This window comes from Nipponia nippon, unplaced genomic scaffold, assembly GCF_047370975.1.
Source record: "Nipponia nippon isolate SJK-2023a ecotype South Korea unplaced genomic scaffold, ASM4737097v1 scaffold_1, whole genome shotgun sequence".
Lineage (NCBI taxonomy): Eukaryota > Metazoa > Chordata > Aves > Pelecaniformes > Threskiornithidae > Nipponia > Nipponia nippon.
In genome coordinates, this window is record NW_028262290.1 from 156,332,045 (window position 1) to 156,353,292 (window position 21,248).

At 42.4% G+C, this 21,248-nt stretch overlaps 1 protein-coding gene and 1 long non-coding RNA gene across 3 annotated transcripts in view; one reads left to right on the top strand and one right to left on the bottom strand.

Annotated features, from left to right (window-relative positions):
• Positions 1 to 16,928, bottom strand: part of LOC148057681 (uncharacterized) — a 54,214-nt gene extending 37,286 nt beyond the window's left edge. The window contains exons 1-2 of the long non-coding RNA XR_015698516.1: positions 16,761 to 16,928; positions 4,660 to 4,785 (exon numbers count right to left, since the gene is read on the bottom strand). This is a non-coding gene — a long non-coding RNA (uncharacterized LOC148057681). The remainder of the gene's footprint in view (positions 1 to 4,659; positions 4,786 to 16,760) is intronic.
• The window catches only part of VIPR2 (vasoactive intestinal peptide receptor 2), a 64,589-nt gene continuing 59,543 nt past the window's right edge, over positions 16,203 to 21,248 (top strand). Inside the window, exons 1-2 of one of the 2 annotated variants that reach the window (XM_087729878.1) lie at positions 16,203 to 16,255; positions 20,001 to 20,103. In XM_087729878.1, coding sequence (XP_087586004.1) covers positions 20,064 to 20,103 — 40 coding nt within the window. In that variant the 5' untranslated portion in view covers positions 16,203 to 16,255; positions 20,001 to 20,063. Of the gene's footprint in view, positions 16,256 to 16,278; positions 16,504 to 20,000; positions 20,104 to 21,248 lie in introns of those variants that run through there. The other variant, XM_087729868.1, reaches the window with a different exon arrangement.

The following is a 21,248-nucleotide window of genomic DNA, read 5'->3' on the forward strand; positions in this document are numbered from 1 at the left end:
TCTTCTCACCAGGGCAGTCTGCAAGGACGAGGATTGAGCCCAGAATTTTCTGACACACATTTTTCTTTTGTCCACTAGCAACGGGTGTTGGGGCTTATAGGACTGTTTCCTTTTAAAACTTTCCTTTTAGCCATTCTTTGGATGATATTTTTAAAACTTAGCCTCTGCCAGATTTTTCTTGATTTATAAAAAGAAAACTAACTGAGAGAGAGATCTGGATAGTCTTTAGAAATAATACAATCAAAGCCAGCCATACTGTCATAATGAAGATTTTAAAATGACCATTAAACAACATCCTATCCTGTATCTTAAGATGGCCCTGACATACAGTGTTTCTACAGCAGTTAGTGCCATATCCCTACATGCCTAATGAGATTCAAGGAAGTAAATAGTCCTTTCTGTGTGCACAGAGTTTTTTCCAAAAGACCTCACACCTACTTTGCTGCAGTAGCCATACCAGCTCAAACTTGTGAGCGATGGTAAAGTCTGTGAAGAAGTATCCCATGTTCCCATACTAATAAGGAAGCAATTGGTTTTTTCTATCAAGTTACTTACAGATCACTGTAGAAAACTACATTTTCCCAAATAACTAGTTGGTGGTGCTTAAATCAGTTACTTCTCATTTATTGGTAACAACAAGAAGCTTTCTGAGGATGACGTTCACAGATTATCCTAAATCACTAATGACATTCAGACGAGGATAGTTCCCCTTCAGGAGACAATCTCTGTGGATGTGAGGAAATAGCCTCAAGCTGCGCCAGGGGAAGTTTAGGTTGGATATTAGGAAAAACTTTTTCACTGAAAGGGCAGTCAAGCACTGGAACAGGCTGCCCAGGGAAGTGGTTGAGTCGACATCCCTGGAGGTATTTAAAAGATGTGTAGATGTGGTGCTTAGGGACATGGTTTAGTGGTGGACTTGGCAGTGATATGTTAACGGTTGGACTCAATGATCTTAAGGGTCTTTTACAACCTTAATGATTCTATGATTCTATACACACCCATGCTCTTGAGCCAGAGGCTTTTCAGTCCTAACAGTACCTGCAAAAGACATTCCTCCTTTGTGTGCTCTATACTTGAGCTGGGAAGCAACCTGTTTCTCCCAAGTGTGTTTTTGCCTGTAGCATTATGCCCCACAGTATCATTCTTTGCTTCCTCATGTACATTTATTATTCTGTCCCTTTGCAAAACAGTATATTGGTTTTCCTTTAGAGATGTATATTGTCTTTTTTCTTTACATTCTGACTACTTTTTGTTCCATCACGCTGTAATGTTCAGCCTGTGTAAGGCATTGTGTTAAATGGACATTCCTTGCATTTGTTTGGCTTAGGAGAACACGCTATACCAGAGGAATATCATATTTATGCTGCCAAGAGCTAATAAAGAGCATCTTGGAAGATCTTTCAGTTCTACCTCTGACACAGGCAAGCCATGCTGCAGACTACTGTCTACTGATTGCTAATGCAAATTTTGTTTTGGAAGTAGTGAAATACTGTGGGTCATTCCTGATATGTTGCAAGTCTTTGGAGTTCCTGTTATGAATATTACTTTAAACTTCAAGGATGAGGGGACTCCTAGACTGTATGAGGTATGTTGTACCTGATTAATTTATGGAATAAGTGATGTATGAATCAATTTATTTGCCAAACAAAATATCAATCTAAATGGATCTTTCTGTGCTTGCTAGTTTGGGAACACAGTGTACCATGGACTTGGCTAATGCATATTGCTAGTTGCTGTTCCTGCTCTTTAATAAAATCTTTTGAAGTTGATATGATTTCAGCTTTCCATTTCCTTACAGTTAAGTGGACACCAAAAAGTGCTTAAGAAAACTTAAAATGGCAAATACATTCTCATAAAAAATCATTAATAATCTTGCCTGTCAACAAGAAATAAATGTGCACGTTAAACTAATAAACAAGGTGTTTACTAATGTGTATACATTTACACGAATTGTATGAAAATCCAAAGACCAAATTAAAACTAAAACTGATGTGAAAAAAAAATAAGTAAAAGGCAGAGTTCTGATGCTGCCTGCCCTTTTCCTGTTCTCTGTTTCTTTATCTTTCAGTTTCTTCTTACACATTTTGGGTAGAGCTGTAGAGGAATTAAATAAACAGGGATTATTTGCCTCATTTGTTCATCTCCCAGGGAATCGCTTCTAATCCCAGGTCCTGCGCAGCTGCAGGTTACTGAGGATGATTCTGGAGAAGCAATTTGCCCTCTGCCAGTTAACTACTTGCAGAAGAACCAGCAAAGATACATTTGCTTATTGAAACTACTGGAACATAAAGTCTAGCACCATCAGGATTTCCATACTAATTCAATACCCTGTCTGTGACAGCAGCAAGCAACAAATATGTAGAGTGTAAAAACAGGACAAAGCCATTTGGTCTTTCATAAGCATTCTCCCAGAATCCAGTGATTTGCATTCAAAGTGTTTCCTAAGCCAGTGGTAATATCTTTGTATTTAAACCTCTGTAGGCTTTTCTTCCATTAAATTGTTCAGTGTCTAACCTGTATAAACTTTTAGGAACCCCAGCATCCTTTGGAAAGGTCTATGCATTGTCTGTGCATTGTGTGAAAAAAAGTAGCTTGGTAGTTTAATTTCATGTGCTAACTAGTCTTTGTATTGAGAAAGAGCACCAGCAATCTTTCATTATTCATCTTCATGCCACCCACACATGTCCCCTGGAATACCATTTAAAAATTTGTACCATATTAACTCACTACCAATCTTCTGCACAAAGATTTGAATGAGAAATTGCACACAATTGTTAGAAGCTCAGTTCTTTCACTTAGGAATTCCTTTAGGATCCTTTCGGAATATTGTCAGATCTAGCAGTTACTGTTCTTTTTGTCTGTTTGTTCCATAACTTCTACCAAAATCTTGACTAGAGACAGATTTTCCTGAAACATCATTTATAAGCAAGGCTCTGCCAAGGTGAGCTCTCTAGACTCCTTCACTGTGATCAGAGGTGCAAAGCTCCAGCTTACTTGCTGCTTCTGATGTGTTTGAGCAAGACTTTACTATTAGTACTGATGCCATTTGGAAGCTCGTCTCCTGCCCTATTCTGCTTTTTCACAGGTAATATGTGGAGTTTCATGGTATTTCTGGTTTTCCTCATTTGGCCACATTTTCACCTTTTGAAAGGTTCTTTCTTTCTTCTAATAACCTCCCTTACCCTTTTGTTCAGCCATGCTGGATTTCTTTTTGTCTTTCTAAAATGGGATGCACTTGCCCTGAATTCCTATATGGTATCTTTGAATAGCCTCTTTGCTGCTTGCCATAGCTTCACCTTCGACTATCCCTTTTATTGAGCTTCCTCCTCTGTATATAATTCTTCTTTTTGAAAATAAGAACAGTGGCATTCTTGTTTATGTATCTCCTACCACAACTGAAAATGGAACCAATATCTAGGCCTTAGCCAGAAACATCACTTATGCGTTAATGCAAGAGGCTCAGGGGCATCATACTCCATAGAAAGTGACACTGTTGAGTATCATCCTATAGACCTTTCTGTACTTCATCATTCCATGAACATTTATTGCATTTCATCATTCCATGAGCAACCACCTATTTCTTCAACTTTGTGCTACCTTCTTGAATTTGATTCTTCCCTTATGCACCCTTTCTGCAGCGTCATGTCTGCATCTTTCTTCCCACCTGCATTAACTTAATCAACGCACTCAGCCCTTGGCAGAATGGCAAGCCCTTTGTATTTCAGAGTAGCTACAAGCAAACAGAAAAACATACCATTCATTTTCAGAAACACATAATTCTTTTCAGAAACAACAGAAAGGCTCTTAGTTTCAAATTCAGTTAGGTAAGTGACCTCTATGAGCAATACATTCAAAACGAAGTAGTAATGAAGTTGCTGTGGCTACTGCGGTCAAAAGCATAGCCGCTGGGTATTTTGAAATCCAGATATTGATCAAACATTGCACTCCCCAGGTAAGCTAGCATCATGGCTTGACAAGTGGGAGTTGGCAAATGATCTTAAGAAGCTATTGAGGAAAAAAAAGAGTGAAATACCACCATATGCTATCTAGTGTCCAGCCAGTACAAGGTGGATAGACAGCAGTGCAGAAAGGCCAGATGACAAAACAATAAACAGTGAGAACATGAGTAGATGACACTTGGAATCTGAGCCCTGGAATTCATCATCATTATACAACCAAACTGCAAATCAGTAGCATAGGGCGATGACTGGCAGTTAAGGGACAGAACTGCAGCAAAGACTTACAGGATGTGTGAGTTCGGGGCTGCTTCAGTAACAGAGAAGAAGTAAATGAGTAACATCAACATGTAAGTTTAGTATTGCTTGAAAGCTGGTGTTAGCATTTGATCTTACAATCTTTCATGTCTTCCTGTGCCACTATGGACTAAGATACTTCTAGTGAGTAGATGGACTTAGTTCAAGCATAATGTAATTTGGAGCTCATTTACTTTAGAGCAGTCCATGCAATCAAAGCTCTGTGATGAAAGCTGTTTTTCAGATAAAAACCATCAACATTAAACGTTTGTTACCAATTGGCATATGCAAATGCATTAAGAAAAAGGGGGAAAAAGTGGAATGACTAGGAAGGGAAAGCGTGAACTGTGTGCTCTTGCTATACTCTATTTTCGATCCAGCCAAAAAAAAAAAAAAAAAAGCAAACCTTAAAATCTCTGCAGACAATTGCTCATAATCATCTTCCAGGACATTCTGAGCTTGTTCCTTTGCTCCTTTGTTTTGGGTTCTTGTCTTCTTTTAACTGCTTTGTGCCCTGTGTCATCACTAACAACTGTGGAAGGAATATGTAAAATACCATCAAATTTGGAAAAATAGGACATTACATCCATTCCAGTCATTTTGTTCCAATGTAAATCACTACATAAGGTGCAAGGCAATAAAGACTGAGCACCATTGTATTTCCATAGCCTGACCTTAATATTAAATTCTATGACTAGTGAGTCAGTTTCTGTCTGGTATTTTGACATTTGCCTCTCACTAATCATTCTGCACAATTCCAGTAAAAACAGTATATATTAAAGCAGGGAAATTGCATCTCTTAGGATTAATTTCTAAATTTTCAACCTGAAATAGCATTGCGAGTGGGGAAAAGTTGAACTGGCATTTCAGTTTGGGAGATTGGGTTAGCTAATTGTTGGCATATATAGTTAGTGCATATCATTCCTCAATATATAAGGTGCCCCACACTATAGCTGCTATAAGATACTTATATGGAGACTGTGCCATCATTTCTGTGATGATCAAAAGCCCAGCCAGCTATGTGCTCACCTCAAAAAGAGCAATGTGATTTATAGAAATTTTAGGTTTGAGCAGCATTGACATGGTTTAACAGCCAAGCGCTTGATTGTGTTCCCAGCTGAAGCCAATGGGACTGCTGTCATTGATCTCAAGGTGAACAAGGTTGGGCCAGAAATGCAGGATTAAGGCTAACAAGGCAATACTCAGTTTCTCTTGAGGGTTCAATGATTTCAGTCTGAGCTTCCTCAATATCCACTGCAGCTACACAAACGCAAGGACACTCCACATCTCTCTAGAATCAGAGCAAGAGATTTTGGAGTTAGATTCTCAGGCCTTAGTTAGCACTTGTTGAAGAATGATTGAGGAAATACGGGGCAAGATGCAGCCCACAGACATACATTTTTCTAGCAAAATGTAAGCATCTAGGGCCTACAGGCACTCTACTGCATCTATTCAAAGCCACAGTTGGCAATACTCATCAGCAGTCCTGGTCAACTGGGGAGGTCCCAGATGACTGGAAGCTAGCAAATGTGACGCCCCTCTACAAGAAGGGTCGGAAGGAGGATCTGGGGAACTACAGGCCTGTCAGCCTGACTATGGTGCCGGGAAAGGTCACGGAGCAGATCATCTTGAGTGCCATTATGTGGCACGTGCGGGACAACCAGGGGATCAGGCTCAGCCAGCATGGGTTTATGAAAGGGAGATCCTGTTTCACTAACCTGGTCTCCTTCTATGACAAGGTGACCCACTTAGTGGATGAGGGGAAGGCTGTGGATGTTGTCTACGTGGACTTTAGTAAGGCCTTTGACACTGTCTCCCACAGCATTCTTTCTCCTGGAGAAGCTGGCTGCTGACAGCTTAGGTAAGTGCACTCTGCACTGGGTTAAAAACTGGCTGGGCGGCCGAGCCCAGAGAGTGGTGGTGAATGGAGTCAAATCCAGTTGGCGGCCGGTCACGAGTGGTGTGCCCCAGGGCTCAGTACTGGGGCCGGTCCTGTTCAACATCTTCATTGATGATCTGGATGAGGGGATTGAATGCACCCTCATTAAGTTTGCAGATGACACCAAGCTGGGTGGAAGTGTTGATCTGCTGGAAGGTAGGGAGGCCCTGCAGAGGGACCTGGACAGGCTGGATCGTTGGGCCGGGGCCAACTGCATGAGGTTCAACAAGGCTAAGTACCAGGTCCTGCACTTGGGTCACAGCAACCCCATGCAACGCTACAGGCTTGGGGAAGAGTGGCTGGAGAGCTGCCTGGCAGAAAAGGACCTGGGGGTGTTGGCTGACAGCTGCCTGAACATGAGCCAGCAGTGTGCCCAGGTGGCCAAGAGGGCCAATAGCATCCTGGCCTGTATCAGGAATAGTGTGGCCAGCAGGACCAGGGAGGTGATGGTGCCCCTGTACTCGGCACTGGTGAGGCCACACCTCGAGTACTGTGTTCAGTTTTGGGCCCCTCACTACAAGAAGGACATCGAGGTGCTGGAGTGTGTCCAAAGAAGGGCAACAAAGTTGGTGAAGGGCCTAGAGAACAAGTCTTACAAGGAGCGGCTGAGGGAGCTGGGGTTGTTTAGTCTGGAGAAGAGGAGGCTGAGGGGAGACCTTATTGCTCTCTACAACTACCTGAAAGGAGGTTGTAGCGAGATGGGGATCGGTCTCTTCTCCCTAGTAACGAGTGATAGGACAAGAGGAAATGTCCTCAAGCTGCGCCAGGGGACGCTTAGGTTGGGTATTAGGAAAAACTTCTTCACCGAAAGGGTAGTCAGGCACTGGAAGAGGCTGCCCAGGGAAGTGGTTGAGTCTCCATCCCTGGAGGTATTTAAAAGACGGGTAGACGTGGTGCTTGAGGACATGGTTTAGTGGTGGACTTGGCAGTGCTGGGTTAACGGTTGGGCTTGATCTTAAGGGTCTTTTCCAATCTAAATGATTCTATGATTCTATGATTCTATGATCTTTTGTGTAATACCACAGCAATAAATGCACTTTCCCAGGAAGTGGAAAATGTGGGTTTCCAGGGCCACGTAAGCCTGAGAGGGTTTGAACCTACAACTCCTAGCTGTCCAATCTACCAGGCTCTCTGCTCAAAGACGTCCTTCATGTCTCCTCTTGAAGCCAGGCCATTATGCAGCCACAAATCTGCCATTTTCGATTCATCTATTTCTAACAACTTTCACACCAGTTAGCTCATCTCAACCAAAGAAAAGTATCAAAGATGTTATTTTCCTCCATATTTCATGAAAATGGATGACCAAACAGAAGAGTGGCTTGTCTGTCACCACCACCAAGTGACAAAGAACAGCACAATCTCGACCCTCCTCTGGTCCCAGTGTGCCTCTGGGTTGGTAATCGGGGCACACTCCTGCTCATTCACAATGATGGCCTTGATTTAGGTTGAACTAGGGAAGACGTGGAAATTAAGTCCTCAGCAACCCCGAGTCTACTGCGGCACAAGGGTTCATAGCTACTTTCTCCTACTTTAATGTTGGTTTTTGGGTTTGGGGTGTTTTTTTTAAGGAATTAATTCTGCTCAACTAGGCCTTTGCTCTTCGCAAAGCTTTCTGGATCCTGAATGGACAAAGGCATCTCATTTCTAGAGAAGGACAGAACACACATCTGCTCCTAATATTTCATTTTGCAGATAGATGCCTGCTCACTCAAATGCCCATCTTTCTTCACCCACTAACACTGGCAGCCTGTGTCGCAATTGCCCTGCCTTTTCTTGCTTTTCAGACCTTTGCTGTTTAACTTGGGCACCTGAAGTGGGTGGTATTGATTTTGTCTATGGAACATTCCTGTGGACTACACGGGCTTGTTTTGTCAACATATATTTCTTTTACCCTCCTGTTACATGGGAAAATTCTTCATACAACCTTCAGTAATCCATTCTTGATTAGTGTCATTCAGATCATATTACACTGGACGATTAGGCTTCACTTACTACCTTAGGCTGTTGAATTTTTCTCTTAATGGAGACAGCCATTTTAGAGTGTTTGAAAGTTTGATTACACTAAAGGTGAAGTTTCTCCTTTCATATCTCCTGTGTAGACTTGAGCTAAGCAATAGAAATGAAGCCCCATATTGATAACTACACTGAAATCTCATCTCTCTTCTTTCTAAAATTCTTGCTTTATGTATATCCCATTAGGCAGATGGTTATTCAAGGTTTTTGACAGAATTATGTTCTGAATTTCTAAAGTATGCTGAGTTTCAGTCTTCTTCCTGAAGTGTCGAAAAAAAAACCCATGATGTAAACAACGTTCTATCCTAAAGACACAAAAACTTAACAATCAAAACAACTTCAAGCTGTAACTTACTCTGACTAAAAATTTACTATATATTTACTTGGCTCTATTCCAAGATTTAAAATCATGCAAAATTAGCACTCAATCTTTTGACTACATTAACGCAATTTCTCCCCCTCTCCCTTTACCAAGACTAGGCGTGGCTTGGATTTTTCATCTCTTTTTTAATCATCCTTTAGTACAAGTCTTAATGTTTCATTTTCCCTTGTTTCTGGACAAGAGCCCAGTACAGGGTTCCTGATACAAATACTCCCAGATTACAAAAAAATGAAGATCCAGATCCAGCTTTTGTAAATTGGCCTAAAATCTGCTTTGTACCAAGAAAAGGTTCCACTGAACAAAAAATCTTCAAAAAGTAGAGCCTGGTAGAGACTTTTTTCCCCTTTAGCAAAATTTATGGTTGTTTTGAAAAGCCCCAAATGGAAAAATTTATCTAAAAACTAAATATTTGTATTTCTGTCATATTTTTGATGAAAAATAGAGATTTTCCACAAAGGTGGGCACTTTGTATAGAAAACTACATTTTCTGTGTAAAAAGACAAAAAATCCAGAAATCAATTTTCTGTAGAACAGTGACTTTGATGGAAAAGGTTGGAGAGGGACTATTTACCACAAAGTAGGATAAGGGCTTGGAAAAGACCTCTAGAGAAGCCTGGTCTAATATTGGTGCACAGAGCTACATTATAGAATCATAGAATGGTTTGGGTTGGAAGGGACCTTAAAGATCATCTGGTTCCAGCCCCCCTGCCATGGGCAGGGACACCTTCCACTAGACCAGGTTGCTCAAAGCCCCATCCAGCCTGGCCTCAAACACTGCCAGGGATGGGGCATCCACAGCTTCTCTGGGCAACCTGCTCCAGTGTCTCACCACCCTCACAGTAAAGAATTTCTTCCTAATATCTTACCTAAATCTACCCTCTTTCAGTTTAAAACCGTTACCCCTTGTCCTATCACTACACTCACTGATAAAGAGTCTCTCCCCATCTTTCCCGTAGGCCCCCTTTAAGTAGGCTGCAATAAGGTCTCCCCGGAGCCTCCTCTTCTCCAGGCTAAACAACCCTAGCTCTCTCAGCCTGTCCTCATACGGCAGGTGCTCCAGCCCTCTAATCATCTTCGTGGCCCTCCTCTGGACCCACTCACACCATGTCTTTCTTATGCTGGGGACCCCAGATCTGAATGCAGTACTCTAGGTGGGGTCTCTCTCGAGTGGAGTAGAAGGGAAGAATCACCTCCCTCAACCAACCAGCCACAATTTTTCATGCAGCCCAGGATGCGACTGGCTTTGTGGGCTGCAAGCGCGCATTGCTGGCTCATTCAGTTTTTCATCCACCAATACCCCCAAGTCTTTCTCCGCAGGGCTGCTCTCAATCCACTCATCGCCCAGCCTGTATCCCTGTCTGAGATTGCCTCAACCTAGGTGCAGGATTATAAAATCCTCTTCACTGGCTGATCAAGTTCTATCTTGAAAAGCAATTTTTTTCTTTGCCCTCGCTGTTAAAATATTTGTCCAAAACAGCTATCTGGATATCAATCTATGCATTTACTCTCACCTAGGTTAATTCACTTGTTATTCTGCCAAATTTCCTTTCGTCTACATAGTTCCTTTCCCAGTGACACATTTAATCTCAGTTTATATTTTTTCAGGCTACTGAACCAAGCATTCTCTAAAATCCTTAGGTCTTCATTTATTTGCTCTGCACCTGCTGAATTCATCTTTCTTGACTGCAGATTGCTGAATTTATATGCAACACTCCAGATGAGATCTGACCAGTCCTTTGTGTGTTACCTAGCCTCATTACTTTTCTACTACAGAAAGTCTCTCTCCCATATGTCCTAAGATCACATTTATTTTTCAGAGTCACATCACATTAACACTTGTATTTGCCACACACCGACTTGTACACACAGGTCTTCCTACTATTGCCCTTTAGCTTATGGTGGAAACACCTGTTCATTCTTTGTTAGCACATGACCTATTTTGCTATATTAAATTTCCAACTTTTTTCTAGCGCTTAATTTTCAGTTGATCCAGTTCTGTAAGATATCCAGATACTGCTTGCTGTTGATGACACCTTGAATCCTTAGCAAATTTTGTTTTGTTAAAAATGAGAACAATTACTAAAAATAATAAAATAGGACCTCAGCCTGATCTCTGAGGAACTTCACTGTTATTTCCTTTCATCCCCCTATTTACACATCAGCATTAATTTGTCAGGTTTATTTAACCACATTTTGGCCAAATAAATTTTTCATTAAGCTCCATCATTTTAATTTTAACTAGCAATTTCTATGGCACTGTATCAAATGCTTTACTGATAGCTATCTAGAATAAATATAATGTCTTTTTGTTGTGTAGAAAATATGTCTTAGTAAAGAAAAGTATTGAATTATGCTGGTACTGGCTCCTCTTGATAAATAATACTTTTATTTTATTCTATTTTTCATTTGTCTTCCCTTCTGCATCTACTCTTCTCTATTTTTCTAAAGCCTTGCTTGCCACTCTATCAGTTCATTTTTTCTGCCTTTTTTGAGTTTTGCCTCTAGAGTTTTGTGGCAAAGCCTATCCTTTACTTTAAATTGTACAAAAAAATTATCATTGTAATAACTAACCATTACAAAAACCCTAAAACTAATGGGGACAATTTTCCTCTCACTGGATCAGAATAAAAAATACTTCAAATTTTCAGAAAAAAAAAAGATTTGATTTCTTCATGTCCAGTAAAAGACTCAAAAATCACTGATCAAACTTGGAACTCTGTAGTAAATCAAAGCTAAAATGACATTAGCCGTGTATTTTCCATTATGCCAGATACCCAAATTATTTATTTTATATTTAATTTATAAATGTAAAAGATCAGATTCTACTTCATCTATACATGTGAATGTAACAGAATACCTATTAATTTAATCTGTTCAAGAAGCATGAATGAAAGGACCTGCCTATAATGGAAATATGAAAAATAGAATACCCTGGCCAAGAAATTGGAAAGGTTCATTATACTGAAGGGACTTCTCACTCTTTTGAAATTACAGAAGACCTGGGAATCTTATACATTTGAGGCAGAGAGGACAAAACTGCACACTTTACACTAGGTATTATAGACTACACTCTGTGTCTTTGGTGAACAATGTCGCAGTGCCTTATCCTGATGGAAGACTTCACAGTTACAGACATCTCCTTAATCAAGCCAGTTAAAAGTCTGTGAGTCCCGAGCTTAACATACCAAAAAGAAAAGTCTTTTTGTTTTCATAGAATTTCTTTGTGTTTCTAATCTGCAGAAACCTATTTTTGAGTAGCCAAGCTACTTGCGCATTACAGAAAGACCACTCTGAAGGGTTCTTCATATCACTATGTTGTTGGTTAGGAGTATGTGCTGTTCGGATGCACGTGGTATGCTGATGCTGGTAAACTGCCATTTCACAGGCCACTGCAACAAAGCAGTTTGTGGAGCAGTTTGAGCATCATCACTAGAAGATATGCTCTCAGCTACAGCATGAAGCTACTCTTCATGCCTGGAGACAGCAGGGGACTGCTGGAGATGCTGAAATGGAAGAGAATGAAAAAGCTGAGGTGACACTTAAGGACAGCCTTTCCTTAGAAAACTCTCCCTCTGCACGGTATTGCTTCTTTGTCTAAAAAACAAGCATAAGGTTCAAGAGATTATGCAGACATAAGATGATCAGTAACGACAGCAAAAGTTCGAAATAACTAGGAGGACTTTTTGAACACCTGCTGGAGCTGCAGATGAAATACACTGATGAGTTTCTTTAGTTTGTTCAGAGAATCTGCATTTCACCTTCTTCTCTTACTGCAGCTACTGCAACACTTGGTGCAGGAGGGTCAGCTGTTGGACAGCAGCAACACTGTGATGCTTCTGACAGCATGGTGTTGTAGCCACATGTCCCCTGGAGCCTGTCCAAGGTCTGAATTCCCATTGTCATGAGCAGGACACGTATCATTCGCCCCACTCGGGCCTGGCACCTTCTTTGTTGTGCTTCCATCTGATCATCGAAAGAGGCTCAATAAGATTATCTATGTTAATAGTTACCAATGCTAAAATTGGGGGAACTTTAATCTTCTCCAATATAAAAAGTCCGATCAGCACGTACATTAAAGTCACAATTCCTTTTTCTTGGGAAACCCTCTCTAATGTCTAATTCTAATGTCTAATTAATGTCTAATGGCTGATAAAATCTTCCCTTCAGTATTCGGACTGCAGGAAAAAAAAAAGCCTAACAAAATGCAGTATGACAGTAGAGAACGCCTTTGGGAGATTTAGGAATATCTGATGAAGACCTAGTGTCTTTGCTAAGTGTGAAGACTTAGGAAGAGCATCCCTTTTGCAATGAGACTTAGTACAGCGTTCCGCATAAAGTGAAAGCAAAAAACCTCTCTGTGGTCTCAAAAGCAGGACTCAAAACACGTGAAATAGCTTGAGCAGCTCAAGAAAGAGCCACTCTTGAAAAAGGCACGTTGTCCAAGACGGCTTGTACACATGCTTTGAGGGAAATCCTTCTAAGTTTTTCATGTGATTCAGGTATTTCTGGCAACTGTATGTCATGCATTGTGTAAACAATAATTGTTAGATGATTGAACAGAAGAAAATCTACTTTTAAACAATGAAAGCAATGGCTTTTTAGTCTTTATACATGACAAGAACATGATTTGTCGACAGAATACAAATTGTCAAAACACCTTGAACTCCACAAGCTTATAAGAATTCAGCTCAAAGGGGACTGATGCCATTGCTTCAGTATGGAAAGCTGTCAGCTGCTTCTCCATGGGCCTGACCAAAATCATACAAGCTACTTATTGCCAACACTGTGTATCAGAGGACTCTGAAGAGACAGATGGCCAGGCAGAAGGTACTTGTTACTTACAACTCTACTGGCATGTACCTTTCCTTGGTAGGCAGACTTTTCCAACAGCTGGAATTAGAGCAAACCTTTTGGCTCCTGCACATGCCATGGGAGCAGAGAGCTTGCAGTACCTTGGCATTGCTTGCCACTAGGTCCATTACCTGCAACTAAACTTTCCATTTCCACTTTTACTGTAACACCCAGGCTCTGCTGATTCAAAATAGTTTCTATTTCAGTCAAACCGCATTTACTTTTCTACCACCTGTGTTGCAAAGAGGGGATGAATTTCTCTTGATGTCTGGACTCCATCCTTTTCCTCCATGTCTGTGCAGTCCTTCTGTGCCTCATGGATACCTCCACAAAATCTCTTTCTTTGTTCCTTCCTTTGAATTTGACAGGCCATTCTTGGAAATGGCATCAAATCTACTATGTCTGTCTAAATTTATATGACCCCTTGGTTCCTTCATAACCCTATCCATTCTTTGCTACATAAGAGTATCAGTCTCATTCATATATATCTCTATATATCAACAACTGGTTTAGTTCCATTCTTGTTCTTTTTTCCCCCTCTACATCTGCTATAACAGAGCACTGAATTGTGCTACGTTTAAGTGAAAAGACCTTGAACCATGTTTTCTGGGCTTCATCCATCAATAATTTGTATTCTTTTCAGGCAAAAAAAAAAAAGCACTTAGCTATATCTAAACAAAAATATTAGTATTTGATGCCCCTCTTTCATCTGGTTTCTCTTTCATGTCAAAGAGTCACTGGGAACAGCAACAGAAGAAATGTCTGAGAAATAACTGATGATTTTTCTTTTTGCCTTAAAATGCTGATTTATTGAAAACAAAACATCACAAAAATCTGACTCTGGACAATCTTCTGACTCTGGACAATATTCTGATAGAACAGATACTAGTTTCAAAACTTCTTTGCCAGTTCTAGGATATGTGCACTGCCTGCTACCCAAGATACTAGTTTCTGTCATTCCACAGAAGGAATAATGATGACAGTTCCCAAGACTGTTTCTACACAGAATGGTAACACTAATTTGTTAATTGGTTTCCCAGGCTACTCAGCTTCAACAGCTTAATGAATCATTTGCTCGAAGAATCAAACACTGAGTTTTGGTGTCTGGCAACTCTTGTGTCCTCAGCCGCTGGGGCAGTCCAGCTGGGGGACAGTCTCATGAGAGTGACTGGATTTAAAGACTGCTTTCTTAGCAGGATGCCAGTCATCACAAAGTGACTAAATTTCACTTCACAAAGTGAAGAAATAACTTCTGAAGAGAGAGAAAACAACAGAAAGGATTTTTCCAAAGCCTTGCAATAATGATAAGACATCAGATTCCTGTAAAATATGAGATTAGAGAAATGGTTTTGAAATTGTTATTTTGGAAAGACCTATAGCTCTTAAGAAATTGCTAAGAGCATCCCCAGACTGCATGTATCAATAACCAGGAGCCCAAAGAGGAACCTTGGACACTGGTCTTGGGAATCAGGGGGGTTGCACTGTGCAATTCTCCATTTCCAAGAGGTTTGACCTGAAAGTCTGCTTGGGAATCTCAGAGCTAGCAGCACAACCAGGTTCTTCTCCAACACAGCTGGTTTAGAAGTAGGTGCAATTTGGCATTTCGGTCCACCTGTCACATACAGATCAAAGTCAATCCAAAGGGGTACTATTTTCTGTTACAGTGAAAATATTTTCATTACTTGATCATATGCCATCCTACAAGAAGTTTTTCTTTCTCCATTAATGTTTCCCTCTGCTCTCAGCATGCAGGTTATAACACTGCTGTTCATGGTTTGTAGTATTTATTTTTAATGATATCACAGAGGTTATAATCAAGTCTTTCTTCTCAATATATGAAAAGAATTTTTGCAAATGCATTAAAAAATATGAAAATTCTCTTCAGCTTTTCCCTAGAAGTGTCCTTGGTTTGCTTATAGCTGGTTATTTTGGGTGGCATAAGGATATTTAGGACAGTCTTATGTTGCCTGCTCAGTCCCTTTTAATACATAGTACTTAAATTACAGCACATATAAGACAGTGGAAAGACAACTCTAATTTATTCTCATTCTCAGCTAAAAGCCAGCATATAAACTCTGCTTTTTCTACAACAAAAGGCACAGGGTAACATAAATGTCACTTAATTATATACTTTAAATGTCTTGTGAGGCAAAACCAAGATCCATGCCTGGTGTAAACTGCCAGGCAATAATACAGAGTTGCCTTAAACTGTTGGTCCTCTATTGAGACCTGGAAAAAACAGCTTGGGGGGGAAGAAAGATTTTGTAATACAGTTGCTGATCTGCCCAGTGATAAGACTGACCCTGCCAGGGATCACTTCACTTACCCCACATCTGTGTGTGGGTTTTCATGTGTGTCTGGCGGGGGGGGACCGTGCTCGATTATCTTAACGGTTTCACGGGCAAAAGGCATCCCAGTGCTGGCACCGGTACGCTGTCGGGACGGGCACCCAGGCCCCTCTGGTGTGTCTGCATGGGAAGAGGGGGCTTCTCGAGGCTGGCAGAGCGGGGTAAACGCCGTCCATAACCCGGCAGGAGCCCGGGATGGCGGGGAAGCACCTGCGGGTCGCCGGGGTGGGCGGGGGGCGCCCCGGCTGAGGGGAACGGCCCGCACCTCTTATGGGGGGAGCAACCGCGGCAGGGAGAGGGAGGAGGAGGAGAAAAGGAAGCCGAGGAGAGGGGCTGAGGAGAAGCGGGAGGGAAGGGAGCCGGGGTCTAGAGGAGGAGCTGAGCGCAGAGAGGCGGCGGCGGGCAAGGACTCAGTCGGGCCGGGAGCTGACGGCCGCCGGAGCGGCGAGCGGGAGGCGGCCGGGGGCAGGTGCGGGAGCCGCCTACAGCCGCAGGGCGGCGGCCGCCCGCGGGGCTCGGGGCTCGGCTCGGCGCCCCGGCAGCGCGGCGGCGGCCCCCGGGCCCTATGGTGCCGCAGCGGGACCCGGCTCCTGCTCGCCGCCTTCGGAAGGGCTCCGCGGCGCGGCGCGGGGCAGCGGAGCCCGCCGGCCCCGGCGCTTCGCTGGCATGAGGAACCTGCCGATCCTCCTCCTTTCCCTCTGCTGCAGCCTGGGGCGGGTAAGTCACCCCGCGCTCCCCCCCGGCCCTGGGGGGTGACTCGCCCCTCCAGACCGCGGACGGGGCGAGCCCCGCGGCTCTTCCCGCCGCCCCCGTCCCTGAGGTGCCTGTGCGGAACCCCCCGGGCTGCCGGCTCCCTCACAGCTTCCCCCCTTCTCCGGAGCGGGGGCGCTCAGCGGTAGCCGCAGCAGGTGCGGAGACTTCGGCCCCGCCGCACTCACTTCGGGAGACAAGTGACTCCGGCCGCCCGCGCTTACCGGGTGTCCCCGGGCGGGGATCTCGCAGGGGAGGCGGCTCCTGCCCCCGCCGGGACCCCTAGCCCGTCTCCCCTCCGGCGCTCCCGGGGACGGGCTCCCTGGCCGCACGGGCAGCGGCGGGCCGGGCCGGAGGCGCAGGCGGCGGGGGGCGCCGCCCCGCACCCCCGGGCGCTCCTGAGGGGCCGGGACGGCTCCGCCCCGGCGGGGCAGCGCGGGCCGGGCCCGGGCCCCGTCCCCGGCGGAGCGGCGCTGAGGGGGCCGGCGCCGGGCCGTTCGTCGCCGAATCGCTTGTCCCCGCTCTCTTCCCCGGCAGCCGGTGGCCACCCCTAGTTTGCTGGGAGTTTTCACAGGGCACTGCCTTGGTGCAGTCCGGAGGGTCGCTAGCAATCAGAATTATCGTCTGGAGAAAAGGAGGCTCAGGGGAGACCTTATCGCTCTCTACAACTACCTGTAAGGAGGCTGTCTCTTTCTTCTCCCAAGTAACCAGCGATAGGATGAGAGAAAACGGCCTCAAGCTGCGCCAGTGGAGGTTTAGATTGGATATTAGGAAAAATTTCTTCACCGAAAGGGTTGTCAAGCACTGGAACAGGCTGCTCAGGGCAGTGGTGGAGTCTCCATCCCTGGAGGTATTTAAAAGGCAGGTAGATGTAGTGCTTAGGGACACGGTTTAGTGGTGGACTTGGCAGTGCTGGGTTAACGGTTGGACTCAATGATCTTAAAGGTCTTTTTCAACCTAAACGATTCTATGATAATATGAGGAGGAAAATCTGCATGATTAATTTCTCTTTAACTGGATAACAACGTACAAAGCATTCAGAATATTAAAGTCCTCAAATTTAGGGCATCTGCTTTTAACATATTTATATTTTCAAGTGTTTCTTCAATTGTTTGTAAAAGTCTATAACATTGCTGGACACATGATTTATGAAAAATAAAAAAATCTGCCCTCTAAATCTTTCCATTTTTTGTTATTGTAAATTTAAAACAACAGATCATGTCCAACAAAAGTCGGGAAACCATACTGAAGGTAAATGTCATTGCTTGTCAAAAGAAATCTTTTTCCAGTCAAACTGCTGTTCTGGATGCCTTAAAAATTGTTAAGCCACTAAGAACGTGGAGAGACTCCTCAGCTGGATTTCCAGCTAACTGTGTACCTTTACAATGTGCAACACAGCACAGACGGTTCTGCCTGCAAAGGGTTACCTGCCCTTGGTAAAGCAGAGGGAAAGGTTGATGAGCACTAGCCCTGGAAGGTGGTGAGTGCCCTCAAAATCCATTTTGGGGTTCCTGATGTGTTTTGGGAAGTGGTTAGTACCACATAGTCTTGAACCCTAAATCTCTTTAGCTTGGTGAAGTACATCTGAATGAAACTGGTGTATGTATTAGAACAAAGTATATTACAGTTTGGCATGCATCCCGGGTTTGAAAAGTAATGTTGTGTTACCTTTGAGTACTAACAAATTTATGTTCTCAAAGTAACGTTTGCTATTAGATCAGTGATGCTGAGAAACTTGCAGTTCTTTTGTAAGTATGAGAGAGAGAAGTCACTTATTTGGCAGGTTTCTTGCTTGCAGTAGCTACTTTGATTTACCCCTCATTTAGTTAACATTTCTATTTACTGGAACATACCTTTCCAAGACCCAGTAATTATAATACTTTTTGATAAGTAGGAGATCTACTTTCAGTTACCGAATGCTTGCAGTTGTAAAAACAAACAAACAAAAAAAAATCAAAATCTGTTATATGAAAGGAAAATGCAATTTAAAACATCATGTATACATGGGACTTTATTTTTCATGGGAGCTATCTGGATGGTAGATAATACACAACAAAACACAGATATTTTCAATATAATGCTGAACCTTCTATTATAAGTGCTAGAAATCCTAAATTATGTTAAGGATCTGTACAAATTCACTTTAAGAAGACAAAAAAAATCTGCCCTGAAAACATATAATTCCAATAGCCAATATAGAGAAAATGAAGTAAGGTTCTGATGTTATAGATGGTGAAATGAGACATTTGGAGAGGAGACAGATTTTCATGAGTTTTCATAACAGCTCCTGCTGTTAGACTTAAGGCTATTACACTGTATTTTTAAAAGCCGCGCAAGTGGCTTGCCCACACGGAGACTGCAGAATAACCAGGTTCTCAGTCCTAACTCTGGGTCCTAGGTTCTGGGTCCATGATCACAGCTTAATTAATTAAGTATTGCCATTTAAAATAATAGTGTCTCATGAATCAGATACTATTACCAGATTCTGCTAATAAATGTCTCCTAGAAAAAGAGAGAGAAAAGGGGAGAGAGAAGCTTGGAGAGAGACCACCCTTTTCTTGGTACAAGTGTGAGGATGACTGAAGTACAGCATAGTCACATTTTATTTCATTATGATGTCATTTCATTTGAGCTAATCTCACTGTCCCTTCAGCTCCAGTGGCCATTTCTGCTTTCCCATTTGTCACTTACTACAGTCATTTCCCCCATGCAGTCTCTTATGGACTCTGCATGTTTCTCTCTTAGGCTCTGGGAATCCAACTGACTTCAGTACAACTTCCCGGTGTCGTCTTTCTCTCCCCGCTACTGCTATATGCGTGTCTCTTCCCATGGACATAAATAATCCTTTCTGAAAACCAAGGAACTGGGGGCAGGGCTATAAATGAGTAAAGGCAATAGTACTTTCATTTTCAAAGGAGTGGGGTTTTCTTCCTGTGTAGCACTTGCTTGAATCAAATAATCATTCTCTGGGGCCTTCAGGAGGTAAAATATACATGGTGGAAAAGGGAAGAAAAGCAAAATTTACCACGTCAGAGAGAACGCAGTTTCATTGGTTTTCATGTTCTGTGATTCGTATTAAACTTTCAGCTTCCTAACTTACTACAAAAGCAAAAAAATCAAATGTGTTTACTTTCCTGCTTCAGTTTAACTCAGTTTTTCTGGACGAAAGTGTCTCATCAAACAATATTGGTGAATGCACTAGAAAGTTAAATATTTTCTTGTAAATGACAGTTGGCCTTGAAATGCTGCAGGAAGGAGCCAGTGAATGCTCTAGTAGATTATTTTAACATTTTATTTTGAAAAGTGTGAGAAGCTAAAATGGGCAACGACTGTGTCTGTAAAATGCCTAGCACATACTTGGGCAAAACCAGTGCCAGTGATGTGGATTTCGTTATTGGTATTTGCATCCTTCATAAAGCATTTTAATTCATGTTTCAAGACCCTGGCCTGTTAATTTGACACAGGTGAATGGTGTCCATCCAGAATGCAGGTTTCAGCTGGAGATTCACAAGGAGGAAACAAGGTGCATGGAACTTCTAAAGAATACAAAGCCAGTGGACTACAAAGGTAAGAAAAGATAAGCTCTAATGTAGAGACAACTGGAGTATTCAAGATTTTCTCCCTTTACTTTCTTTGTTGTTGTGGTTGCAGTTGCCGTATTTGTCTGTACCGTGCTTATAATTTTATGTATTTTAGAATTTATGCAGATTTTGCGTTAAAGGTACAGCTGCAGCAAGCATGTTGTGAGAGGTGTGCCAGGCGCTAGGCACGCACTGGGTGGGACGCTAGATGGGAGCAAATGCATTCTTATGTTTTAAGCTGTTGCTGCTAGTATTTCCTGACTGGCAGAGAAGCTGCAGGCTGGTGATGACAGGACCAACAGAAAGAGCAAGTCTGAGGAAAAGTTGAAAGCCTTGGATTCTAGCTATGGTTAAAAGTCAAGTACTAGTGGCAGGAATGATCTCTGGGTTTCCCAGGCAGATGCTTCAGACAGAAGATCAGATTCACACCCAGAGTACTAGAGAGTCATGCAAAGGAAGAACTGGACTGTAGTGTTACATTCAAACCCCAAATTCTCTCTGTTACTTTATTGTTTTTATTTTCTCTCTACATAGAAAGATAAATATATAGGTACAGATATGGCCAATTGTAATTTAATAGAAGAAAGAAGGAAGAGGAGGTGTAATTTATTATTTTTTTAATTTTAGATTTTACTAGATTTCCTTGCTACGTTTTCATGTGAATAGAACATAAGATTATGAAAAAATGACATTTTTCTTGTAAGTTGGAGCTGCTGATAAAGCCATTTGTTCAGCAAGCAAAATACAAAGGCGACAGATAAATCCAGACAGCTAAATAAAAAGCAAATCTGTAACACTGAAGTAGCTAGGGCAGAACTTGGTTAAAAGTTTTTTGCTTTTTAGGAAAGTTGAAAGTGTGTATTTATTAATTTTAAAAATTTTTTGTGACGAAAGTATTGATGTTTTATGATTAGTTATCTGTTGCAAACTGTATGCCAGAACTTGTGAGCAGAAAGCAGTCTCTATGCACCTACTGGTGAAAGGATACAAGTGCTTCTTGGAGTGCCTCATTTGCATACGTTACCAGCCCAGCACTCCTCTGGTAACATGTGAAATATTGAAGGGAAGGGTGGGCTTTCAGTGAGACTTAGAAAAAGGGGAAGGAAATTTTAGATCTAAAGGCAACTGAAC